The following is a 27,953-nucleotide window of genomic DNA, read 5'->3' as shown; positions in this document are numbered from 1 at the left end:
ATACCACCCTCCCCTCCCCCCCCTGCTCCTTTTTCATTTCCATCAGCACTTAACATAATAGAGGAATCTTGGCATGTATGACTATTTTGTTTTTCAGTAGTCTTGGTTCTTCTTTTCTTTTCACATTAATCAGGCCAAAGTTTGATGTTTTCTAGGAAGGGAAAAAAAAAAAAAGGATTGTACACTAGTGATGTGAATTTGAAGCAGTGTTTACAGCAAAATGCATCCGGCATAACTGTTAGAGCTTCTGTAACAGGGGCTGCAGGGCTTCCCTGGGGAGGAAGAGACCATGAACTGATATACCTAAGAAAGTACATCAGCCTTAGGGCAAGAGACATGCAGAGGGGACTCCTGAGGAGGAGGCCTGGAGTTGCAGACACACTTTTGGAAGGAGATGCTTCTGAAGGGACTGTGGCGTGTGGGGGACACACATTGGGGCAGGCACAGCCCTGAGGGACTGTAGCCAGAAGATGACCACACTGGGACAGCAATGCTGGGAAGCATGAAGAAGCTTGGTGGTTCTATGGAAAGGAAAGCTCTGTATGCTAGTTATTGTTGTGAACAGTACTTGAAATTCATGTTTGTGTGGGAGGCATAACTGGCTGGGTTTTAGTAGTGGTGAACTGCAGGAATGGCCTCTCACATTTTTCTTTGATTAGATTCACAATTCCCCAGCTGCTAATGACCAGAAAGTATAGAATTGGCTTGCAGTTTATTCCTACTGTCTTTGGGTCTACAGGTGCTTTGTTGTGTGACAGGTTTTCTGACATTTACACGGCAGCCCTGCACTTCCTACGGCATCATGTGCTCACTCTGTTCACGTCACTCATTACATGAGCCAGTGAGAGCTGCACACCTTCTCTGACATCAATAACTCATACAGATGTATATAAACATGCAGGACAAAACACCTGCAAGCTATACCTTATCATCATCAGTTCTATGACTCATTAGACTTAATTACTTCATCTGAGCAGTCTTAGCTCTCAGTCAAGTAAAGGCAATTTCAGTGTGTTTGGCAAGAAGACTCAGTGCAGACACAGAACCACAAACTCCAAACAGCTGCAGAACACTGAGTTTCTTTAAGCTTACAATGGCACCCTGGAAGAGACCACATAGAGTTGCACTGTTAATCTTGATCACAGGTTTTGTATGTTATCTCGTGCACTTATTCCAAGATCAAGGAAAGGGAAGATGTGATTTCTTGGAAGTTAATCCTCGATCTCTGAACCCAGATATCATCATTCAAAGACTGGATCACTTGGATGGGAACATTTATAACCTCTGTAAGTAAAATGCTATGCTACTTAACTTTTTGAGGATTAGGTATCTAGATTTCCTGAAGGACAGAATAACAGATAGTAGTGATAATGTTTGTTTAGATTCCCCGGGACACTATTGATTTTTTCTTTTTCTTGCAGTCTTGAAAAATATTTGTTAGCTTCTCTGCTTGCACAAGAAAAAATAAAGTCTTTCATGATCATCATGTTTTTTTTGCATATTAGACCTTGAACTCTTTTAGAAGTGGTAAGCAATTTTTAGGTCATTGTACCAGCTTACTAACCTCAGGTGGCTATTATTCTTGTCATGATTTTGTTTGCTATGAAGTGCTACCTTTAAGAGAAACAGCCTCCTTTGTGTGGGTGAGCAACAACAGGACCTGTGACTCAGTCATTTTCCTTTGTGTACCTTCAGCATAGACACAAGAGAGTTTCAGTTTGTGCCAACTGCCTTTTGTCCTCTAACTAGACACCAGGAAGACAAAGACTTACAAAGACTCTTCTACCATCTTTGTTAGGCCCTCTCATAAGTGGTTTACATACATCAGTAAGTCACCCCCTGTCCCCAAGCCTTGTCAGGCTCACCTTGTATAAGAGATGCTCCAGTCTCGTAATCATCTTAGTGGTTCTTTGTAGGATTTGCTCCAGTATGTCCATGTGTCTTTTGTACTGAGGATCCTGGAAGTGGACACAGCACTCCAGGTATGTCCTCACCAGTTCTGAGTAGAGAGGAAAGATCACCTCCCTTGATCCACTCTTTCTAACGCAGCCCAGGGTACCTTTTGTCCTTCTTTGTCATGAGAGTGCACTGTTGACTCATGTTCATCTTGGTGTCCACCACGATCTCCAGGTCCTTTTCTACAAAACTGCTTTTCAGCCGGTGCTGGTCCATGGGGTTGTTCCTCCCCAGGTGCAGGACTTTGCACCTGCCTATGTTGAACTTCATGAGGTTCCTGTTGGCCCATTTCTTAAGACTTTTGAGGTCCTTCTGAATGGCAGCAGAACTCTCTGGTGTGTCAGCCACTCACACTTTGGTACCACAGGCAGACATGATGAAGGTGCACTGTGTCCCATTTTCAAGGTCATTGGTAACAAGAATAGTGTAGCCAGCAGGTCTAGGGAAGTGATCGTCCTTCTGTATTTGACACTGGTGAGGCCCCACCTCGAATTGTCTATTCAGTTTTGGACCTCTCACTACAAGAAAGACACTGAGGTGCTGGAGAGAGTTCAGAGGAGGGCAACAAAGCTGGTGAAGAATCTGGAACACAAGTCTTATGAGGAGCGGCTGAGGAAACTGGGGCTGTTCAGCCTGGAGAAAAGGAGGCTGAGGGGGGACCTCATCACTCTTTGCAAATACCTGAAAGAAGGTTGTAGCATGGAGGGTGTTGGTCTCTTCTCCCAAGTAGCAAGTGATAGGATGAGAGGAAATGGCATCAAGTTGCACCAGGAAAGGTTCAGCTTAGATATTAGGAAAAACTTATTCACAGAAAGGGTTGTGAACACTGGAACAGGCTGCCCAGGGAAATGGTGAAGTCACCATCCCTGAAGGGGTTTAGAAGATGTAGAGATGAGGCTCTTAGGGACACGGTCTAGTGCTAGATTTAGGTTATGGTTGGACTCTATGGTCTTAAGGATCTCTTGCAAATAAAATGATTCTATGATTCTATATTAAAACAGTGTTGGAACCCGTATTGACCCTTGGGGTACTCCACTAGTGGCTGGTCTTCATCTGGACTTTGTGCCACTGATTACAACCTTCTGATCCTGACAGTTCAATCCCCCTTGCTATCCACTTACCTAGTGCATACTTCCTCAACTTGTGCGTGAGGATTTTGTGAGAGGAAGTATCAGACTTTAAACAACATCCATTCCTCTTCCCTCATTCACCAAGACAGTAATTTAACTCTAGTAGGCTTTAACTCTACAAGTTTTTCTGTGCCATTTTTGTAAGACACAGTCCAGTATTGTGAACTTAACAAGACCTTGAGAGATTAGTATTTACGTGTTCAAAGATTTTTGATAAAGCAGAAATCAAAAATGACAATAAAGTTTTCAAAAGATGATGCAAAGGGCTTATTTCTTGTATTTACCTTCAATAAAAATATGTCCTAAACAACCTCACACAGGCTCAATATTGTGAACCTAACAACACTCCAAGAGGTCAGGGTTTACCTGCAGTTTATAAGGAGAATTTGGCTCAGTTATGATGATGGAGAGTGTTTTCACTTGCTGTTATAGTCAATCTTTTTCTTATTTTCAATCAGCAAAATCAGTGGAAGCATTACGTGAAAATATAAACCAAATAGAATATGATCTGAAGCTGCAAGATAACTCCAAGACTGAAGTACGCCAAGCTGACAATGCAGAGGGGGAAAAGAAGATTGTACACAGTTTGCTCTACCCAGACTCATTTTTGTTCAAACGCTGGGGTAGAGATTTAAGGGAAGAGGAGCAAACTGTTGCACAGAATCTGTTCATAAAATATGGGTATAATGTTTATCTCAGTGACCGGCTACCTCTAGATCGACCTATCAGAGACACCAGATCTCCCAGGTACAGTATAAGCCCTCTCTACATCCACAAGAAGACATGAAATTAACTTCTCTCTGCTTCCATCTCAAGTTATCAGAGTCTGAGAATTAATTACTTGAAAAATATAGTGGGGTAAGCATCTAAAGGATTAAGATGTAGGTAAGCATTACACTTCATAAGAGGAAGCCTAAGGGATTTTTCAGTTGGTTCTTGAAGCCAATAGATAATGTTTTCTAAGCAGACCAGTGGTATTATGGGAGCTGGCATAAGTAATCATTCAAATCCTCATAAGGAACCAGTATCTGTTAAAAAAGCCAACTTTTTTTTCTGTTAATATGATAAGACAATTTATTGCAAACTGGGTGTGAATTAACAACATTGTACTTGGGAAAAGGGGAGTTGACTTACGGGCAGCCCTCTGGAACATGCAAAGAGCAGGTTATGCAACTGGTTCCTTATTGTACTGCATGGATGGAGCTGGTCCCAGCTACGGCAGACAGTAATATTTTCCCCTTGAGTGCAGTTGTCCTCTGGGTCTTGGATCAAGCCTCAGCTCTGGTACATAATGACAGTTAGCACGTGTTTCTCAGTTCCTAGTGTCTGAAGTAGTGTGAGGGCTGTATAGCAGCTTCCAGAGTGAGCTTAGGGGGACTTTTTGTGCAGCATACCTTTGGGTGCTCAGGTGTGGAGTTGTGTGAGGGCATAAAGTGGTGATCCAGTCACAGATCCTCCCGAGGCAGCTCCAAGCTGAATGATCCCCACTCTGCTGTGGGATCGTTTTGGAGAGAGCTGCTTGGAGCAGCCACCGCAGAGGTGGCTGGAGCAAGTGCATGATTAGCCTGTGTGGTGCCAAAGGGTGGCTGCAGTGCCTGATGCTCTTTTGCCTCTCTGTGAATATGTATTTGCACAGGCAGCCTTTTGCAGATATCCACGCAGGCTCTCAAACTAATGGATAATGAATCTAATGGAGGAATTCCCACAAAAATGCATTCAATTCATGCACAATTGCCACAATAGAGATCTACTTGGAGCATGAGCTTGCCTCCCAGAGAGCTACATTATGCAGCTACAGAACTCAGGTAGTCTGAGTATTGCTTTCCTGAGAATGTTTCTAAGGGGAGGGAACGATCAGTCCAATAATCCAGCTATACTCTCTTCTCTTCCCTAGAGGGAGTTAGTGCTCAGCACTAATGAAGAAGACCCAATCCTCACCATCTGCCTGATGGCCAGCATGTTAATTAGCAGAGCTGATAAATATCCCAAATACATACTTTAAAAAAAATTACAGTAAACAGGAAGTACAGAGGTAGTCAGGTTTACTTCAATAGTGGAAACAATTTATTCTGGGGTAGCATGGTGTTCCACAAGGCCTGATTTACTCTGTAAAAAGGATTTTTGAAGCTTTTTAAAGAACTTCTAAAGAGATTCTTTGTCCAAGAGAATCCTTCTCCCATGGCAATTAAGTATAGCTAAACCTACCTTGCTCTTCTTCATTGCACGTACAAAAGCATTATTGTCTAATTTGCTTTTGTCTGCTGTCAAGTTTGGCTGTTGTCACATAAATGCAAAAACCATTTGCATTGTAAATGCAAAAAGCCAAATCTCTCACATGTCCACTACCTTGTAAGTTAATCACCCCTGGCTTAGTCAACTGTATTCTTTATTTCAAATTATTATAAGCGTTTTGGATTGAGAAACAGTAATTATTCTTCCTTATTGTCTTAGCAGAAATTTTAACTTTACCCAAATGGTTTATATACATACATAACACAACTGAAATGAATAATTATATTTTTTAATCACTCTTATGCTGGTTTTCACTAGATGTTTTAAGCCCAACATCCTAATTCTGCCTTCTTGCAGCTACCTTGCCCTCTGAGTTTCTTTAGAAACTGTCCTAAAGTTGTTCTTCTTTTACAGCTGTATAACGAAAAAATATCCAAAAGACCTTCCGAGACTCAGTGTTGTACTTATATTTCTGAATGAAGCACTGTCAACCATCTTACGTGCAATTACTAGTATAATTAAGCGAACACCTTCTCATTTATTGAAAGAAATCATCCTGGTAGATGATTACAGTTCAAATGGTAAGTGAAGAGAAGGCATGGAGTCTTGCTAATTTATGCCTCTTTTGTGCTAAATGACTATTGGTGGCCTTTTGAGTGCACCCAGAGTAGACCACTCAAAATTAAGAAGTAAATTGAGTACAGGAAACAAACAAAACAAAACAAAACCCAACCAAAACAAAACCCAACCATCCAACCAAAAAAACACCTCCAAACCTTAACAATCTGAAAAAAAAAAAAAAGGCATATAATAAGGAACAGGATGATGCTTTGCAAGTATTTGAAAAGGTTAAAAATTGAAGTGAGGGAGTATTTATCATCACTGGCTCATCAGGTACACTACCAAATTAAGAGTATGCCAAGAAAACTATCTCTGTAGGTGTCTAAAATATCTCTTCGAAGAGTAGTATCTTGGGTTGTGGAAAATACTCCTAGAGGAGGAAGTTGGTGCATCATTGTTCTTAAAATTGAGCTGAACAAAGCTCAATTGTAAAATCACCTATAAGAAACAGTCCTGCCCCTGATATTAAGGGTGCTCTGCTGGATTTCTCCCGTTGCCAAGGCATCGTAGCTATTAGAAAAACATGTCAGTTTGAGCAGAGCAAGAGTTTAAGTGAATTCCCAAAATGATACTAAGAGATCCCAACTTTCTATTCCTTTTCTCTGATACTATTGTGTTCTTTGGTGAGGAAGTTAGCATACCTACAGCTCTCACAGAAGCATTTCACATTTTCAGGGCTTATTTTCTCTTTTCATTTCCATATGGTGAAGATACATACAGAAATCACTGCACTAAGATAGCTATTTTGTTGCTGTTATGGCACATGTCTAAAGTTTCTACATGCTGATGTATTTTTGTACAATTTAGAAGCCACACAATAACGTTATATGTAAAGGTAATTTAGGTAGTCAAATGAATGCCTGGAATGGAAGCTGTTTTAAAAAATAAACCTCTTGAATTCATGAGTACCTGAATGATTTTACCTGTTCTGTTAGAAAGAGGAAATCAATTTTTGATCTGGAGTCAGGAGAAGTTGGAAAGCCATTACCTACATGATCTTCTCTATTTCCTAATATTGATTATTATTTTTTTTTTTTTTTTTTTAATCATTAAAATGTGGTTTTAGATGATCTGAAAGAACCTTTGGAAACACACATCAAAAATTACAATACAAAGCATCCTGGACTGCTGAAGATCATCAGACATCAGAAAAGACAAGGCCTAACACAAGCTCGGATTTCTGGCTGGGAGGCATCAACTGCAGATATTGTTGCAATTTTAGATGCCCATATTGAAGTAAACATGGAATGGTAAGACTATGAAGGCTGGAGAGTTTCTGACATGGGGAGAGGGTGGTGGGCAAGGAGTATAACTCGGTAGCTGGGCCAGATGTCCCATATGTGATTCTTCTTTCTGACTTGCCACATGTTAATTGACACAAAATCATTGATTTCTGAGAGGAAAAGGGATACAATTGTTTGAAATAAATACCAAAGCAGAGAAGTAGCAGAGTAAGCTGTTTAGTGAAGAAGAAGAGATAAATACCTACCTTCTCTGTATATTTATTTCACTGCTTCATGCAGTGAAAAAATGTAAGAATGATGCAGGTTGTTTAGTTGCACACCAGCAACTTTGGACCTTTATAAGTGTGTTAGGCAGCCATAATACCAAATTATTTTAAAATGGTTTGGTTCTTATTACAGTTTTGACTCATGTTTATTTACTGTTACCTGCTAGTTTAATAGTGCAGGTTCTATAGTTCTATAGGACTCTTTGCAAAGAGAGACAAACAAGTGGATGATGATGGGTATTCATGTTCTGTTAGATAGTGATGTCTGTGGTACCGTTTTGTGTGAAATCTCTAAGTTCTCTCTCCTCTGGGTTGTTGAATTCACTGGCTATTGTCTATTTGTCTTGCTTTCTGGGAGCTGTTACCATCTTAAAAGTAAAACTGAAATCCTTTAGTCATGGCTTTCAGGACTCAATGGGCTAGGTTGGGCTGTCAAAGACTATGTAGGGAGAGACAAAGTCACTTCCTCTAGGCTTAACAGTGATTGAGGTTCAGCAGAAAGATTCCCTCTATTTGAGTCCAATACTCTCTGAGCAGGTTCTTTTAGATATTCCACATGGAGAAGGTTTAACATTTTCATTCAAACTTTACTCATTTGAAGATATTTGACATTACGCAAGGTTTTGGTTTAGAAAAGTGATACAGTAATATGCTGAAATCACAACACAAGCACAATATAGCAATTGTAGTATACCACTGAACTGTAATACAAATATGATTCACATTACCATTCTGTATATGTTCACCATCAAGATGCTGGACATCCCTAGTTGCTGGGAAGGAACACATGGGTTGAATCCAACTCAAGCACATTACTCTCTTCAAAATTCATTTTACTGGGTGTTCAGTTTTCATACTCTATGTTGGGCTGTGCCACCTATACACTTCCCCCATGTTGGTCTAGCTGGCTCAGGATGATAATAGTTTCTGTTGACTATTTTAGGAAGGCCTTGTACATAAGCAGTTCCTCCACTTAACTGATACTGCCATTTATCTAACACAAACACCACTTTCCAGTTCTCTTGGTGTTGGGATAAGTTCAGCTTCCTTTATGATAGCTGTTGTCACTCCCTACATTCTTCTCTGAACTTTATGAGCATGTTGTCCTTGCCACTCCCTACATTCTTCTTTGAGCTTTATGAACATGTTGTCCTTGCCTATCTTCTCTGAGCCTCCTTCCATCATAGGTATTCATTGACTGGTCACACCCTTTCCCTCATACAACAGCCATACCATCAAGCACAGAGGAAAGAGGGTGAAAGATCAATCCCAGGGCACCTCTCAGGGTCTCCTTCCCCTCCTTTTCCTTTCCTTCTTGTCTCTTCATGCAGAGAGTGAAGACTTTCTAGAACCTGCAGGAGGCAGACCCAGGCAGCAATTAACCCAGAAAGTTAACTGTGAAACTTATGGTTAGCATGATTAGTGACAATAAAAATGCAAGAGTTGCCTAATGGAAGATAGAATTGATCCATGGCATTAGTAATTTGGGCTACTAACACTCCAAAACTGACATATAACTTTTTGTAGAGGCCTAAGTAAACTAGCTAACCCAGTTTTAGAAACAGGGGGTAAAGTTTCACAGTATCACAGTATCACAGTATGTTTGGGATTGGAAGGGACCTCGAAAGATCATCTAGTCCAATTCCCTTGCTGGAGCAGGAACGCCTAGGTGAGGTTGCACAGGAATGTGTCCAGGCGGGCTTTGAATGTCTCCAGGGAAGGAGACTCCACAAGCCCCCTGGGCAGCCTGTTCCAGTGCTCTGTCACCCTCACTGAGAAGAAGTTTTTTCTCAAATTGAAGTGGAACCTCTTGTGTTCCAGCTTGATCCCATTACTCCTTGTCCTATCATTGTTTGCCACTGAGAAGAGCCTGGCTCCATCCTCACGGCACTCACCCTTTATATGTTTATAAACATTAATAAGGTCACCCCTCAGTCTCCTCTTCTCCAAACTAAAGTTTAGTACTGTTCATTAGATTTTCACTTTTTAAAGCTGAATGGACTCTGTTTCTAATAGACTCTATTTCTTAATTTTGGTAGGGCAGAACCTATTTTGTCTCGAATAAAAGAAGATCGCACTGTTATAGTATCACCAGTATTTGACAATGTTCGTTTTGATGACTTCGAGCTTATTCAGTATTCAGTAGCTGCAGACGGATTTGACTGGGCACTCTGGTGCCTTTATGAAGCTCTACCAGATGAATGGTACGCTCTTAAAGATGAAACAGCTCCAGTTCGGTAAGTAAGTATGAACAAAATCTGAGAGTGAACCAAGATACATGATATCCAATGTAGAGCTAGCAGAGGGAACAAGATGTTTCACAGGTTCTGGGATAGATACCTGCAAAGCACATTATACCTGAATAGCTAGTTTGGAAGTGTCGGTTCTTTAGCAGCTCTGAAAATCTCACTACAGCAGTTGCAGGGCTGTATTACAGAATCTGCCTTGTGCTGATCCTTCTGTCAGATTTTCAGGCAATCCCCGAGCCTTTGATTTTTCTATCTTATTTTCCTTAAGTAGGAGTGTGGTACTAATATTTATTAACTCCACAAGATGAACTGTGGCCCCTCTCCATGCTTGCCCAACAATATGGAGTGAATCTCACAACTTTGTTGGACAATTGCACGTCTGTGAGGACTCACATGTATTAAGTTGTGCAGTTCTTTCTTTGGAGGTGTTGGAGTGGCAGATGATTGTAGTAATCATAGTATCACAGTATCACAGTATGTTTGAGATTGGAAGGGACCTCGAAAGATCACCTAGTCCAATCCCTCTGCTGGAGCAGGAGCGCCTAGGTGAGGTTGCACATGAATGTGTCCAGGCGGGCTTTGAATGTCTCCAGGGAAGGAGACTCCGAAACCTCCCTGGGCAGCCTGTTCCAGTGCTCTGTCACCCTCACTGAGAAGAAGTTTTTTCTCAAATTGAAGTGGAACCTCTTGTGTTCCAGCTTGATCCCATTACTCCTTGTCCTATCATTGTTTGCCACTGAGAAGAGCCTGGCTCCATCCTCATGGCACTCACTCTTTATATATTTATAAACATTAATAAGGTCACCCCTCAGTCTCCTCTTCTTCAAACTAAAGAGACCCAGCTCCCTCAGCCTTCCTTCATAAGGGAGGTGCTCCACTCCCTTGATCATCTTTGTTGCCCTACGCTGGACCCTCTCCAGCAGTTCCCTGTCCTTCTTGACTGGAGGGGCCGAGAACTGGACACAATATTCCAGATGGGGTCTCACCAGGGCAGAGTAGAGGGGAAGGAGGACCTCTCTCGATCTACTGACCACCCCCCTTGTAATACACCCCAGGATACCATTGGCCTTCCTGGCCACAAGGGCACAGTGCTGGCTCATGGTCATCCTGTTGTCCACCAGGACCCTCAGGTCCCTTTTCCCTACACTGCTCTCTAATATGTAATTTCCCAACCTATACTGGAACTTGGGATTGTTCCTGCCCAGATGCAGGACTCTACACTTTCCCTTGTTAAATTTCATCAGGTTATTCCCCGCCCAAGTCTCCAGGCTGTCCAGGTCCCGCTGGATGGCAGCACAGCCTTCTGGCGTGTCAGCCACTCCTCCCAGCTTAGTGTCATCAGCAAACTTGCTGATAGTACACTCAATTCCCTCGTCTAAATCGTTAATGAATATATTGAATAATATTGGCCCCAGTACTGACCCCTGAGGCACTCCACTAGATACTGGCCTCCAACTGGACTCCGCACCATTGACCACCACTCTCTGGCTTCTCTCTTTAAGCCAGTTTGCAACCCACCTCACTACTCTATTGTCCAGACCACACCTCCTCAATTTAGCTGTGAGGATGCTGTGAGAGACTGTGTCAAAGGCTTTACTGAAGTCAAGGTAGACCACATCCACCGCTCTGCCATCATCTATCCACCTTGTTACATTCTCATAAAAGGCTATGAGGTTGGTCAAGCATGACTTACCCTTGGAAAGCCATGCTGACTGCCCCTAACGACCCTCTTATCCCTGATATGCCTTGAGATGACACCAAGGATAAGCTGTTCCATTACTTTCCCAGGGACAGAGATGAGACTGACCGGTCTATAATTACCCAGGTCCTCCTTCTTGACATTTTTTTGAAGACTGGAGTGACATTTGCTTTCCTCCAACCTTCGGGCACCTCTCCCATTTCCCAAGACTTGGCAAAAATGATGGAGAGCGGTCTAGCAATGACTTCAGCCAGCTCCCTCAGCATCCCATCTGGACCCATGGATTTATGGATGTTCAGACTATTTAATTGCTCCCTAACCCAGTCCTCGTCGACTAAAGCAAACTCCTCCATTGACCTGGCTTCATCCGGGGTCTCAGGGGTACAGGGCACCCCAGGACAGCCTCCAGCAGAGTAGACAGAGACAAAGGCGGCATTCAGTAATTCTGCCTTCGCTGTATCTTCTGCCACCAGGGCACCCACCCCATTCATCAGTGGGCCTACATTGCCTCTGGTATTAGTTTTATCTGCTATGTATTTGAAAAAGTTCTTCTTGCTGTCCTTGACCCCTCTCACCAGCTGTAATTCTAAGGAGGCCTTGGCTATCCTAGCTGCCTTCCTACATCCTCTAACAGCAGCCTTATATTCCTCCCAAGTGGCCAGTCCCTGCTTCAATGACCTGTAAACTCTCCTCTTCTGCTTGAGCATACCCAACAGATCCCTATTCAACCACACAGGCCTCCTGGCTCCCTTCTTCGACTTCCTACGTGTGGGGATGCTCTGATCCCGAGCATGGAAGAAGCAATCTCTGAATGCAATCCAGCTCTCTTGGGCCCCTTTTCCTTCAAGCAATCTTGCCCATGGGATTTCCCCCAGCAATTGCTTGAAAAGGCCGAAGTTAGCCCTGCTGAAGTCCAGGGTTGCAACTCTACTTGCTATTCTGTTCCTGCCACACAAGATGCTGAACTCCACCATCTCGTGGGCACTGCAACCCAGGCAGCCCTCAACCTTTAGTGCTTCGACCAGACCCTCTTTGTTAGTGAGGATGAGATCCAGCAGTGCACCTCTCCTGGTGGGCTCCTCCACCATCTGCATGAGGAAGTTATCATCAATGCACTGGAGGAACCTCCTGGACTGTGGCTGGCTGGCTGAAAGGTCCTTCCAGCAAACATCAGGGAAGTTAAAATCACCCACAACAACCCAGGCCTGTGACTGTGAGGCCACTCTCAGCTGTGCATAGAAGGTCTCATCAACTTCCTCACCCTGATCTGGTGGCCTGTAATAGACACCTACAACAGTATCACCCCTGCCAGCCTGCTTCTTGATCCTGATCCATACACTCTCAACTCGTTCCTCATCTGCTCCTGGGCAGAATTTAGTATATTGCAGTTGCTCTCTCACATAGAGAGCAACTCCACCACCACGCCTGGCTGGCCTGTCTTTCCTGAAAAGGGCGTAGCCATCCATGACCCCATTCCAGTCATGTGAACTGTCCCACCATGTTTCTGTAATTGCCACCAGATCATAATCTCCTGACCAAACATAGGATTCTAACTCCTCCTGCTTTTTCCCCATGCTGCGCGCATTGGTGTACAGGCATTTCAGGGAGCGAGCAGAGCACACCAATTTCTCCCTAGGGGCACAGGAGGTCACCCGGTCCTCATCCGTTTTAGAATGCTGCCCCACTGGGACAAGCCAAGCTACAACCCCATCCCCCTTCGAGCCTAGTTTAAAGCTCTCCAAATGAGCCCAGCTAATTCCTGCCCCAGCATCCTTTTGCCCCTGCGAGATAAGCCTTTCCCATGTAACACTGTCCGGACTGGGGTCTTATAAAACCAGCCATTATCAAAAAAACCAAAGCCCTGCCTGTAGCACCAGTCTTGGAGCCAACCATTTAGAGACTGAATTTTCCCATTCCACCCCACATTGTCACTTGAAGAGGGAAGGAGCGAAGAAAAGATCACTTGAGCCCCTGAGTCTTTCACCATCCTTCCCAAGACCTTGAAATCATTCTTCATTCCCCTCAGACTACGGGAAGCAGCTTCCTCCCCATCTGTCTGGAAGACCAGCGGTGGGTAGTAGTCTGTCTGGTGCACCAGTCTGCGGAGCTCTCTAGCAATATCCCTGATCCGGCCTCCAGGTAGACTACAGACTTCCCTAAGATGAGGGTCAACCCTGCATATTGGGCCCTCTGTTCCTTTCAGAAGGGAATTTCCTATTACAATCACCCTTCTTTCTTTCTTATCAGAGGCAGTCTTAAGTTGTGTAGTCAACTGCCTCTTCCTATGTGATCTTGTAGGCAGGCTTGGCACCACCTCCTCACCTACCTCTTCTTCAAGATCCAGGGCCTCAAACCTATTATGGAGGGGCACCTGGGGAGGCAAAGCAGGCAGGGAGGGGGGCTGCCCGTGATGCTGAACTGGAATACGCTTCCAACCCTTGTCTTCTTTTAGGTCCCCTACCTCTGCCTGACAGCAACAAGGGTGGGGCTGTCTCAGGACCCCCGCCTCTGTCCGAGAGGGCAGGAGGTCCATCTCCTTTTCAGGGGTACCTCCCTGGGGCCTTTCCGACTGGCACGTCAGGGTGTTACTCCACCAGTCGATCTCCCTTTCGCACTCCCTGATGGACCTCAGCGTCCCAACCTCCTCCTTGAATTTCACAACCATGTCGAGCAGATCTTGCATCTGCTCACACCTCACACAAGTAGAGTGCTGGCCTCCCTCCTCTGGCAGCAGCAGGCTCTGGCACTCCCTGCAGCCGGAGACCTGAACAGCCACTGTTTGGGACAGAACCTCAGTCTGCGTTGCCACAGTCTTTTTGAGACAAGCAGCCCTGGGCAGCCCTTTTCAACCCTTATCACTTGTGTATCACAAGCAAGAAAAAGATGTGAACACAATACACACAGCTTTTATATCTAAAGTGAACCCTTACTGCTAGGCTTGGGATCCACTTTGTGAGCACCTGGTGGCAGCCAGCAGAGGTTAACCCACCTTTCTTATTTGTATAAAGGTCTTTAAAATTTACTGTGTAGATCCTGAGGAGGAAAGACACCATGAAAACATATGAAAATAATGTACTGTCTTTTTCAGATGAGATCACAGATTTCTTCATTTGTATACTACTACACTTGGTAGCCAAACATTGGAGACAGGACTGCACAGATACCTAGATAAACAACTATGGGTGAAATTGGCACCTGTATGTGTTAAAAACGTTATACAGTGAGCATTAATAGTTTGAGCAGGAGAATGGAATGAAAACAAGTCAAATGTAGGCTAACGAATGTTCTGTGAGAGGGTGTCCACAATTCTTAGACCAGACAAAACATAAGCAGATTTGGTCATAGAGAATGGGGACACGAAAAGAGCACCAAATCCCCTCTCAGTTCCCTTCTCCCCACCTCTAGCATTCATCCACAGTGGAGCTGGTCCTGCCATACGATTGTCTCATCTCTCTTTCAAAACCTCAATTGACAGTGATTCCACAGTACCTCTTGGCAATGGGCTTAGTGTTTAAGTTTCCTTAATGTTAGGTAAAATTTGCATAACGTCCAACCTAATTCTTCCTTGCTGCAGCTTAATTTGATTTTTTTCTTCTCTTAAATGTAGGAAAATTGTTACATCTCCTCTCAAAATGGGCCAATTTCTTAAAAAAATACTTGATCATGCTTTTTAGACCATTGTTCAGCTGTCTTCTGGATTCTTTAATGCTGATCCACACGTTGTTTTCAATTAAAAATTTTACTCTCTCTTGGATACAACTGGAATCCTTCTGGAAGTTCAAGATGTGACTGATGGCTAATGGATTTTACTTAATTTCCATCATTGTTGTTTCTTTCTAATTTTACTTGTTTGGTTCTCCAGAAGCCCATCTATAATGGGGATTCTTGCTGCAGACAGGAAATTTCTGGGTGAGATTGGTGTACTGGATGGTGGAATGCACATCTATGGAGGAGAAAATGTGGAACTTGGACTGAGGGTAAGCCTATTTTTTCACCTTTTTCTCAAAGATAATGAAAATTAGTATGTGATTTTGTTTGAAAACACTCAGGCCATTGGTTATTGTTCAAAGCATGGGTTAATATTTCAGAACAACTCTGTTTTCTTTGGGTACCAGATGGAAGTGACAGATTTCCAAAGGTGTTTATGGCTCACCAGCAAGATTTTGTTGATATTTCTTAATGATTTTGTCTCCTGTAGAAATTTAAGGTATATGTTGCTTGGTTCAGCAGAAGAATGAGATCAAGTTAAATGCCATTCTGCATTAGGAAAAAACAAAAACACAAGACCAGAAAGAGATCTGTCTGCCCTAGAAAGTAATGTGTTTTTCAGCTTTGAATGTCTTCAAATCAAGAGGCTGCTTTTTGGTTTTTTTTTGGATAATTTTATCTGGAGTGTCTTTAGTTATTAGAGAACATAAGAAAGCACAAAAAATTCTACCGATGAGTATTTTTCAAAAGTAATCGTGGTTGGATATACTCTAGAAGACCTGAGAATAAAAAAATGAACTTAACGCTTATCTATATAAAGAAGAGAAGGGATGGTAGATGGTAGGATGTGAGAATTATAAACCTGTTAGCAAGACTTAAATATCTAGGAAAAAGGGCTTGGTTATCTTTTTTTTTTTTTTTTTTTTTTTTCTTTTTTTGTAAATAAAAGGTTCTGTAAACTAGAGGTCCTTGAAAGAAGTCAGCAACCAGTTTCAAAATGACCATGAGGAGGAGGCACTTCATTCTTCCAGTAGCAGACTAGACCCACAGTCCAGGAGCAGAGCTCCGTCCAAAGGGTATTGAGGGTCTTAAAAACTTGTAGTCATTCTGGGGGGAAACTGAGCTGTAATGGAAGAAAAACATACTCAGAGTTAGTAAACAAAAGTGAATCACAGGAATATGCAGAAAGTCCCCTGACATGAAAATAATTGGGGGCTGAGAGAGGTAACGTATGTATTTGTCTTGGTCTTAACCTTCCCCAGGACTAAATTTGCAGTCACTGCAGGATACAGAATACTAGGCAAGAGGGACTGTGGGTCTAGTATGGGCATTTTCTCATGCTTTTATAGATTTTTCTTTCTTGTTCTGCTACCTACTAGTAAGCGCATAAAAGATAATACAGACAATATACGTTTGTCTGAGCAAATAATGTAAAAAAAGACCATTTTTCTTTTTCTTTCTATAACAAGGTAGCATGCTTTGTGAAAAGCAGAAGACACCACACTGAATCATGTGGATATACTAACTTGGGTTGATACTGTATTGGAGATTTTGGCACATTTTTCCATTATCTGTGGTGGTCATGGCCAAAGACTCCATGCTTAAGATTCTATCTGAGACTGAAATGTCACATGTTGTCACTTCATGTTTTGCAAGGCAGGTTGTGAATTAATATTTCAGTTCTGTTGTTTGAAAAAAAAGATTTACACTTCTTTCTTTATTACCCTGCATCATTCACAGTGCTGGCATTGTATATCTAGTCTGTAAACATTTGTACAAATGCCGTAAGTGAAAACAACGGAGAATTGGTTCAGTTAAAATACAAAACTGCTCTGAAAAATTATTGTAAAAATAGCGTTAAAGGTCTCTATTTATTTCTATTGTGAAGTTTTCTTGTGTCATATATGCTTGGTTAGCATGCAAGCAGCCTCTCATGTTTTTATTTAGCCAGCTGTCAGTCTGGGAAAATTTAATGTGAACATGTGAAAGGAAGTCTGTAGTAAATGATGGAGCATTGTGTGGTGATTCCTAAACTAGGACAATAAATCTGCATTGTGCAGTGCCATGTGGACTTTCCAGCTTGAGTTCAGTTCTGCATAGCTGTTTACCTTTAGAAGAACTTCCACACTTATACTGGTTCGCGTATTGTCAGGTTGGTTGTGTTTGTTCTGGAGCTTTGGGACTTTTGAAACATTGGTTATGGCCTGCTTAGGTATGTCTTTGAATTCCATATACATGTTTTCCAGGAATCCCTTTTTTTTTTTATTTTCCCTTGAATTCTCCCTAGTGTTTAAGATCTTGCAGGACCAGCTTTGCTCTTAGCATGTCCCAGGCATTGTCACCGCTTCTGAAGGACTCAGGCCCATAAACCCCACAATATTTAGCAGACTAGCTCCTAATAAGATCTTTTGAAGGTATGTACCAATTTTTCTTGGTGCATCTACGCCAACTGATCTGAGCGCCTTATCCAGAAACTGGTGAGTCATTTTGTCAATGGTGATGCCAAATCAAAAGAAGAAAGAACATGCCTCTACTTTCCTGGACCTGTGACAGGGATACACACAGTAGGAATGAAAAGTATTGAAAAATTATTTTCATTCACTGAAGCCAGGAAATAAATAGAACTTTGAATGCTGAGGTCATGGCAGTTCATCTGGTGAAGGAGTGTGGGGGAGCAGAAATGGAAACACTTTAACAGAAAGTGCAAAGGGTTTGAATAAATAGGCAACTTTACCTCAAATTCTTTCTTCTTGACCTAGGCCTGGCAGTGTGGAGGTAAAATAGAAGTGCTGCCTTGTTCAAGAATCGCTCATTTGGAAAGAGCTCACAAGCCTTACTTGCCAGACTTAAGCACTGCAATGCAACGCAACGCCTTGCGGGCAGCCGAAGTGTGGATGGATGACTACAAGTACATGGTCTACTTTGCATGGAATCTTCCAATTGAGGTGACAGTGTTTCTCTGTGTTTCCAATTGGAATCCAAAATCTAAAAGTCATCAAATAAGAGCATGTACTCATGCAAAAAGAGGGATACTGTGGAGAAAAAAAATATATATATTTTAACAATTATTGATATCAACAGCACTCAAGAGCCATTATCATAGACATGTTCCTCTTAGGTTCAGACCGAAAGCTGATGTCTAACTTGAACAACATAAAATGAAACTATTTAACATGTATTATAACTTTTTTTAGGGAATATTTTACTTGGAATATTCAAAATTTTGCACAAAAGAGCATGTGCCTAGTGATCTGGGTGTCCCTGAATAGCTTTTAAATAAGCAAAATTGCACTTTAAATACAGTATTCAATTAGTCTTCATCACATACCCAAAAATGTTTATTAAGTAGTGAGCTCTTCTCCGTGCAGCCCAAAGTTCTGCTTTTGTTTGTTCGTTTGGTTTGGTTGTTTTTTGTTTTGTGTTGTTGTTGTTGTTTTGTTTTTGTTTTTTCCCTGCAAGAAAAGGGAAAAATCTTATCGCATCCTTAGAAGGTGGAAAAATGGTAATACCAGGAAACTGAGAACTTTCCTTTAATAATAATAACCTAAGTCCTTTTAATTACAGGCTTTTTTTCTCCTTTTGATTAATTTCAGTACTTCTGCATATGGTTTTAATTTTTCTCTAGCACAAACTGTTGAAGATACTGGAAATGTGAGACCAGATCTTTTGAGTATTTATAACTTCAGTCAATAAAATAAAATCAAACAAATGCGTGAATTTTCCCAGCCTGCACCTGAGTGCAAAAGAAGAATAGCCCACCACCTCCTTGTGTTTTTTTGAATAGCTATTAAACAAACAAATTTAAATACATAGTAATATAGCATAAATCAAAACTTCAGAAGAGTCCACTTTGCTTCCCCATTAATTACATTTTACTGTAAGTATTTGGAATTTTTCATCTGAAAATGTTAGTCATCAAATACTAAGCCATTAGTAGGAACATAGTATCAGTTCTATCACGAAATGAAACTGGAGTATAACTTGTTCATCTTTAATTAGCCCTTTTCTCTGGGATGTACAAGTCTATTTGAAATTCCTAACCTCACTTATTGAGGTCACAAACTGCATTTTCCAGAAGTGCTTAAAGACAAGGTATAAGCTCCTGTTCAACTGATTTCTGTCCAATTTTCCTGCTGGAGCTATTACACTTTGCCTAAGAAGTTGCACAGTCTTGGAAACAATAGTTTGAATCTTGATTGATCCCATATGAGATGAGCATCACAGTCAACAGTCTATTGATTAAGGTTGTTCATAAGCTCTGTCTTATTTTTCACTTAGGGCTAGCCATATCTATATTTGATGTTCTTTATATCTATGAAGTTGTAACATGTTAGTTTTTCAGTACTTCATTGGCACCTCTAGGCAAACGTGTTCTGAAATTCTGAAATTTAAAATTCCTACAGGTTTTTTAAATGAACCTTATAATATATTTTTATGTTTTGAATAGACAATACTGAGAAATAAGTCTGTATTTTCCCTAGTTTCTTTGATGTTCTGAAATTTTACATATTGCTCTTGCAGAATCCTGGAATAGACTTTGGAGATGTTTCTTCCAGAAAAGAGCTAAGGAAAAAACTGAAATGTAAAGATTTTGACTGGTACATTAAAAATGTTTACCCAAATTTAATACCTCTTCCCAACATTGTTGGCTATGGAATAGTAAGTGTTGAATCTGTTTATTTGAAATACAGAAAAACCAATTACCTCTACTGTTATGGAACTGTTGTGGACACTGTTTTGCTGATTATATGTTTTTCTAGAAACTTTAAAAAGACTTTTACATGTCTTTCTAGACACTGAAGCTGTCTAAAATCTTTTTCATATTAATTATCAGTCTGGAATTCCTAAACTGTGGTTATTGTGTATGTAATGATGGGAGCACAACAGCAGTTTGGGAAAGTGCTTAACATGCATCTTTTTACTCCATGGAAAACTCATATATTGACCAACAAGAATGGATCAATATGTTCTTGTAAGGGCCTGAATTTTTCAATGGACTATATGGATTTTTTTTTTTTTTTTTTTTTCCTGCAGAGATTAGGAGGATAATTTGGAAAGAACGCAGGTATTAATCAAGATAACATGTAAACATTGGAAGTCAGGCCACTGTTTGCAAAAGAGAGAACTAATCACCCAGGCTGTAGTAGCTTCTCAGTATAGGTATGCATTTTCTAGACCCAAGCTTGCATACCTTGCTGGAGCTGGGCTGTGATAGTCACCTGTTTGGAACTGCCTGGTGATTTGTGAACATGGTGCTGCATGACATTTTGTCAATGAGTCTTTGGACCTTAGGTTTGCTTTTGATTTATGCTATGATCAATTATTTCTACAAAGTTAATCTGAGATTTTTTTTTTTTTCTGAACCCATATTGTATCTTCCACTTCAGGATTGGATGGAGGGCTCTCAAGATGGTTTCTAAAAATAGCAGTGAGGAGATGAAAACTGGATTGCTGTTCCTCGTGGTAAACTTCCTGTTTTATTCTGCAGATGAAAAACACATTGAAAGAAGACATCTGTCTTGATCAGGGCCCTGTCCCTGGAAACACACCAATTATGCATCCCTGTCATGCATATACACCACAGGTAATAAAAACAACTAATCAGATCTTCACATAGGAGCTGTTGCTAACTGTTCCTTTCAAACATCCTCAGGGCCATAAAAAACATCAAAACTATTATCTCCGTGCTATCCAAAAGGCAATATTAACCTTTATTTCATTGAATTCTGCTCCCCAATGCAACTGGCAGCAGAGCAGGTTCCTGTGGAGATCTAAGTGCATTAAACTAAGGCTTTTGGTTCAGCCTTGCCAAAAAAATGTGAGGCCTTTTGTTGATACTGATTGATCTTGCTGATTAAGAGAAGATCAGTGGGGTGAATGGGAGAGAGGTGGAGCTCTTCCTCACACCTCACTGCCCATCCTCTCAGTAGGAGGGAAGCTAAGTGTTACTATTCAATTGTAAGCATCTTGCTTTTTTTCATTGGAAAGCAGAAGGATGTTGCATAGGGTCAAATTCATCCTGGTTTAATTACTGATAAGTCAGTGAATGGTGGTGCTATACGGGTATTACCTCTCAGTATCACTTTTGGAGCTGTCTGCTGTCATCTGCTGATGAGATTTCCCTGATAATTTAATTCACTGACAGCAGTGTTGCTTTGCCTTTCAGCACATCTTTTATCACAGCACTGGAGAAATGTATGTAGGAGGTTTACATGCCCGACGGAATACAGTTGATAGATGCCTAACAGACCCTGGGAATGGGGACCTGCCAGTTTTAGAGCGATGTGACACAGCTGTGAATAAAAGCCTGAACCTACACTGGGATTTTAAACAGGTAGATGGATTTCTATATCGCCATATTTCAATAAGCTTTCCCATTGTATTGAATCCTTAGACACTTTCCTTGCAAAGCAGTTTGGGTTTCACTAATGTTACCTCAACTGCAAGATTTGCAGGTGCCACTGCAAGAACTCTGGTGAAGCTGGTTGAGTCTTCAAGAGTGTGTGGTATTAAAAACAAGGCAATGGTCACAAAACTGAAGCTGACTGAGTTACCAGAATTTAACCAGTTCTCACTTTCTGTCTGAACCACAGCCACTTATTTGTACTCCAGCTGCCTGTCAGTCCTGATAGAATCAGCTGGTTTGAGCCTTTTACTTGATGGTTTGAGTCTTTTAGTTTTTAGCTGGGCTAACCATAAACCTTCACTTGCTCAGTTATCACAGTTCAGCTGACGGGCTGGGAATGTTCAAGCCCAGGTGCCTCTGTTGCTTTTGACAGTCTGAATACACATTGTGAACTCTTTCCACTGTCCACCATCTATTTCCCAGCCTCCTCATAGGACCTGTTGGTCTTAGGGAAAAAGTGGGGTGAGGCCTTGTCCTGCCCACTCTCTAGTGTAATCTTCTGTACCAGCATCTGAGTATGGAAATCCTTGCTGGAGATCAGGTTCGTCCTTTCAGAGCTCAGCTTATGGTTGGTGATTAGAGCCTTCAAGCCATGTCACTTCATTTGTGCAGGATTTATGTCAGCCAATGCAGACACACTTAAGGTCTGAAGTGATACTTTTGTATTCTGTATTCAGTGCCTCTGAATACAGAATATGATAATACTAGCTTAGTCAGATAGTCTAAAACAGATACTGCTGTGCTGTTGGGGCAGGATAAATAGGCAGCAATGAAAATGATGGAGGGAGATGCAAAAGGAAGCTATGCAGCTTCTCCCCTCTCAGGCATTTCAAACCTTATTAGCTTTATGTAATTAATATTTAATTAATTTTATATGTAATGCACGGGCCTTCTTACTGTGTCTCTCAGTGAAAAACTAAGCAATGGTTGAGAACAGAGGAGTTTCATTCAGGTGCATCAAATAATATAGACCTACATGGTCTGCAGAAATTCCACTCGTGAGCTTTTTTTCATCCTTAGTCTGGTCTGTAACCACAAAGTTTAGAAAAAAATTCAGGTATGTTTCTGGAAGATTTAGACTCACCTTAAAAGTAAACTTTCATCGAGCATTGTCATAGTGAATCAACTGACTGCCTGAAGGATCTGGTTCAGATCCTGTTTGTTCTGGAGTCCAATCGCTCATGAAAATCCTCGTTTCCAATGTGATGTGTTGACTTAATCACACCCCACCCAATAGCTGGTAATGAAATATCAGCTTAGAGATAAGAGACAAATATGTTACTAGCTCTTTCAAAACAGGATACAGTCTTAAAATTTACGATAGTGATTTTTTTGAACTGTAAAAAATCCCAAAGACTGCACAAAAAACAACCACCACTCACCCTTTCCTCTAGCTCCCACAAAAGAGACATGAAATTAACCTCCATATATATTTCAATATGCCTTGGAGAGTTCCATAAGATGCCACAGCTCATTAGCCTGAGGAAAACGCAACATTTTTCTTTCAGATTTGTGATCTACTAGTGTTTCTCAAACACATTTGTAGAGGCCAAAAGAATTGCTTCCTGACTGAACACTATTTTATAAGCCCTCAGCTTCTCTCATACTTCGTTTCTTTTTGCAGGGATCAGCCATAATCAACAAGAGCACTAAAAGATGCCTTGAAATCACAGCAGACGATTCGGTTTCATACAGACCTGTAATGCGGAAGTGCACAGGGCAAAGGTGGAATATCCAACACACGGTGAAGGACTGGGGAAAGACAAATGACCTGGAACTGAAGTCACAGCACCCAAAGCATTGACTAGAGGATGATTTTACTTGACATTTGCTGTGTTTGTAATGCAGAGCTGAAAGCAATGACCTCAAGAGGTTTTTTTACACAGGTTGTTACAATGTATTCATTATTGCAGGAGGTAGTAGCTACTCATGGAAAGGAGCAAGTTTGTCTCATTAAATTCTTGGGGCATTACCCTCCCTGAGTTTCCTCAGTTAAGAAAGTTAGTCTTCACTCTCTTTTCTTGTTACCAGAGAGAAGCAATGATGTCTGAGAGTGTTTCAACCCACCTAAGTTCCTCCTGTTGTCCTTTACAAGTGCCTTTCTTTGCTCATTAATGAAAGACTAGTGTAAGGTCTCTAACTTTCTAACTTCGTCGTTTCAGTTAGATATGAAAATTCAGAAGAAATGAAAGTGGGTCTGACTTCCCGAGTTTATCTCAGGCTGAACTGGATCATTGTTCTTGTCTTAGGTCATATAGGTAATGCAAAGTCAAGATGTGCTTATGCTAGTGGCTGAAATGAAACACATCCTGTTCTTTTGTCCCTATACATTATCTAGACATATCTCAGTTTCTCAGTGAAATTTATTGGATTCAGCAATATGCCACACTAAAGCTGTTTTATGTTTACCTATGTTAAGCTGGTTTGTGCCAGCCAGCTGATAAAGTGCGTAAAGTCACCTTGGAAACAACAGGATTCAGTGATTTCCACAAACTAATACAAGACCAACACAATAGCATGTATCTGTCGAAGAAACTGATTAAATATGACATGAATTGCTAATGGGAGGCAACTTCCAGGTAGACATGAGTTAATTAGATGGCACTGGCTGTCCTACATCTTAGAGTAACCACTCCTAGAACCTACGTTTATTTGTTAAAGGGAACTCCTCTAAAATAAACTAAATCTAAATAAAAAGGTGTATTCAGGGTTTATTTGAAAAATTGTTTAAATATAATTTAATGTGACTTGTGTTTAACTTCCTAATTTCTCTGTAAATTTTATGTGAACTATTTGGCCCTGATATTCAGGATTGGAATTGGACAAGGTCTTCTTACATGACAGTCTTTGGTCCTTAGGATGTTTTTCTTTGTTTGTTTGTTTGTTTTTCCCCTGTTGTGTTTGTTTGTTTGGGATTTTTTGTGTTTGTTTGTGGTTTTTTTTTTTTTTTAATTAAAAAAACTTTCTTAAAAATGCCACATTTAAACCAGATTGAATCTGAACTATTGAAGTCAACTCTTATTCCCATATCCTGGGTCAAAGCCAAAAACACCAAAGAAAGTGGAATATGTGCTCTGGTGGTTTTTCTGCATCTTCAACAGTGTGTCTTACCAAAGTCAAAGGATTAGTATTTTGGCAAGCACAATGAAGACAGAGGGAATTTTACCAGTACAACTGAAATTATAATCTGGCCTTCTGGTGATGATGAATAAAAGTAAGGCTTTCCTTCTTGGTTTTGTGCTCAAGCAAGCTTGGCTTTACTGCTTGTGCAACAGGAATCCACTTTGGAAGGAAGAATTAGAAGAAGCAAAAAGATTTTTTTTCTTTAATGTCTGGTGGAATGGGGAGAATAACCGGTTTGGAGACACGAACTGTGTGAGACTACCAATTGCCAGTCTCTCTAAAGCACAGAAGAGGTCTGTCACCAGAGGACCAAACCATGTGTGGTGGATAATGAAAAACCTCATTGTTTTAGTTCACTTTGTTCCCCCTGATTTTTCCCATCTCAATTTACATCCTCATTTTCCTTCCTTTTTGTGAAATTAGCCCTTTTGAAGCATTAAGTGTATGTGTTATCAGTGAGGTACAGCCCTCTGCTTGCATTGAGAGCAATCCAGTTAGGATCAGTGAGCAACCTTTAACCAAATTATTATTTATTTTTTTTTCTGTCTTATGTCAAATGCAAGAGTAGATTATTAGGTACAGAAAAGTTTAGCAGAAAAGTCATAATTTTCAGAAAGTTAGATGATGTTCTACTGTTTTCACGTATTTGTCACTATGCATGTCTGTGTCATAATGTTTACATTCTAACACAAGACACAAGTAGCTCACTTTGTTCTCTGTTTTGGTTTAATATTCCTGGGCTTTATTCACCCTATTTAAGATTCTATATACCTGTTTTCCTGTCCACATTTTCCAGCACAGTGTGGTTTTTTTGTTTGTTTGGTTGTGTTTTTTTTTTTTTTTCCTACTGAGTAACCTATAAATGCATGATTTTTTAAATCTTCAGCAGACTGGGAGCTTGAGTTTTCCATTCTGCTGAGAGATTCGGGTGAGGTGAGGACACCCGCTGAATTGACAATTATTCGCCAGCACAGAGAGGACCAAAGGGTAAAGCTGCTCACAGTCAGTCACCCAGGAACCCTCAGAAAACCATGCAAGCCTGAACACTGTCAATGAGATAGAGGGTCCATCAGTCACACCAGGTGGATCAGAGTCATGTCCTGTCCCTTGTGCCTGGAAAGTTACCAGCTGCGTTTGTAATCTCAGATTAGATTTCAGGCTGCTTTTACTGATTTTTGGCAGCTTTGCTGTTACTTCAAAGCATGGTTTTCCATCTGTTCACTGAATTTACTTGCAGTCCCTAGTCCTCCCAGCCTCCCCTCCAAGCCAAGGCAAAATGGTACCTTACAGAGTGCGTGTCTGCATGCAAAATTCCCCAGAAATGTGCCATCTGTTCCTAGGTCCTCAAAACAACAATGATAATGGCAGTAGCTTTGAAACAAAACCATGTTTACTTGAGCCCTACTGTGGTGGACGCACAGAGCTCTGAATTCAGTGTCATGATAACCGTTTGCTTTTAATGCTGTATGTATTTTTGTTACAGTGATTCAAAGGAGATTTGTAAACATAGATCAGCTTCGTGTAGATTATTTAGCAGAAATTCTCACTGTGTTATTTATGCAAGTGTTAGTATTCAAATCTGGGAACTGCATGGTGTAATGGCACACATACTGCAACTACTGCTTTTTTGGCAAGAGTAGTTTCATAAAGGGGAAATACTTGTCTTACACAGACAACTTTGAAAAGGTGTAGTCAATTCACCATATTTCAAGGAAAAGAAATGCAGCGTTAGAGCTATACACTGACAGCCACATCCACAAAAAAGGCTGAGACAAATATGTACAAACCAATGATGCAAAGAAGCTCTGCATGATAGCTGCCACACCACAGGTTTGCCCAAGTTTGCTTCTGCATCTCCTTCAGACTTCGAATTTCTGTGTGGCCACCATCTTTTTTTGTTGGGTGTGTGCATGTGCCATTAACCTGGATGGGCAGAATCTGGCTCATTCTTCACCTTCTCTGGAAATGGTCCCTAGTATGTTCAGCTCAGTCTGCATCGAGCGCCATGTTTCTGGGGCTTCCATGCTTCTGGCATGCAAGTCCATTGATTTAAGTAATAGCATAGTGTGCTGCAATCTGCCATATAATTACACACTTAATTAGATTCACAGCTTGTTACCTATGTCACACTGACCAGGCTTGTTGCTCTTTAGGAGGGAAAAAATTTCGTTTGGTTATAACTTAGAAAAACATCATGAGGGTTGATTTTCTTCCTGGAGGTGTGAGTTCCTTTTAGAGGAACCCGCGGAACAGATTCAAACTCGAGTGATCACCGTTTATTAAATATCTGTGGTTAACACCTTCCAATTGAAAGTATGCCTTTGTGCTTGCAAGGAAAAGGCCCTAAGAATGAGACGATGATGACACACACACACTTACTGCTGTGACATAACCAGAGATATGAAATTTCAGTATGTGAGTTCTGGGGTAGCTGCCTGGTTGTGAGATCTTGCACTACACTGAGGTAGCTTAGATCTATACCCTTGAGGGATGAATTGTCTTCTTCTTCACGTGGGCAAATATGCTGTTACTTGCTCTTCTACAGTATACCTCACTTCTAAGTATCTCCCTCAGGTACCTTAAATCTGCCTTAAAACTGTGCGTGCAACGGGCACTGCTTGTGTGTGTTGGTCAACATGTAGTAGTATCAATTTAAGGTGGTTCTTCTAAAACAGTAGTATGTTTTGAAATGAAAATATTGGTTCCTAAAGCATGAAAATGATTTTCACTACTGCTTGTTGGATGGTCTTTAAAGCCTATAAAGGGAGTGCAAAAGAGGGCAGGGCTCTCTAGAAATAGGAAACAAGAGTTACCCTAGTCAATTTACCTTCTACTGGCAACTACAGTTAGAAGTTTAAGGAAACAAAGGCACTATGAATGTTCATCATTGCCATTATTTGTCTCATAATGTTGGGCAAAAGGTAAACTGTTAGTTTTGTAATTTGAGAGTTCCATGATGCTTGAAGTTCAAATAAATTCATGTTCATATACAGTAAGTAGGCTGGTGATTGTATGATAAATATGAAAATACATGATTATCTAGAGAAAATGAGTTTCATACACATACCTTTGTTTTGAGGGTGCTGATTCGGACAGCCCATCACAAATGAGAAGTGAGTATACCTGCTCCCAAACTGAAACACTCACCTTCCTTCCCTGCCTCCAAAAGAAAATAACAGTGAAAAATTTAATTAAAATCTGTACATGTGCATGTGAATGCAGGGAATGGTAGCCATTCCTCATGTGTTTGGGGTTTTTTGTTTGTTTGTTTTGTTGTTTTTTGTTTGGTTTTGTTTGTTTTTTCCTCCTCTTTGGGAAA

General features: G+C 41.0%; 1 protein-coding gene across 1 annotated transcript; it reads left to right on the top strand.

The window, feature by feature from the left end:
- The first annotated feature begins 952 nt into the window (after positions 1-952).
- GALNT8 (polypeptide N-acetylgalactosaminyltransferase 8) lies at positions 953-23,382 on the top strand. The gene is made up of 11 exons (XM_065852598.2): positions 953-1,286; positions 3,545-3,833; positions 5,733-5,899; positions 7,006-7,189; positions 9,489-9,686; positions 15,260-15,374; positions 17,865-18,050; positions 19,627-19,764; positions 20,594-20,689; positions 21,272-21,439; positions 23,136-23,382. Exons 1-11 carry the CDS (start codon positions 1,094-1,096, stop codon positions 23,313-23,315), a joined length of 1,914 nt encoding a protein of 637 aa, XP_065708670.1. The 5' UTR covers positions 953-1,093; the 3' UTR covers positions 23,316-23,382.
- The last annotated feature ends 4,571 nt before the right edge of the window (positions 23,383-27,953 follow it).

The sequence above is a fragment of the Patagioenas fasciata genome, chromosome 1 (genome assembly GCF_037038585.1).
Source record: "Patagioenas fasciata isolate bPatFas1 chromosome 1, bPatFas1.hap1, whole genome shotgun sequence".
Classification (NCBI taxonomy): domain Eukaryota; kingdom Metazoa; phylum Chordata; class Aves; order Columbiformes; family Columbidae; genus Patagioenas; species Patagioenas fasciata.
Note: the sequence above shows the minus strand (reverse complement) of the source record. Positions and strands in the feature narration are given on the sequence as shown.

Excerpts from the sequence above, each read along its gene's own strand:
- GALNT8 (XM_065852598.2), top strand. The coding sequence starts at position 1,094 with ATGGCACCCTGGAAGAGACCACATAGAGTTGCACTGTTAATCTTGATC. Across the intron at positions 9,687-15,259 it reads GATGAAACAGCTCCAGTTCG|AAGCCCATCTATAATGGGGA; the intron begins GTAAGTAAGTAT and ends TTGGTTCTCCAG. Across the intron at positions 19,765-20,593 it reads ACATTGTTGGCTATGGAATA|ATGAAAAACACATTGAAAGA; the intron begins GTAAGTGTTGAA and ends TTTATTCTGCAG.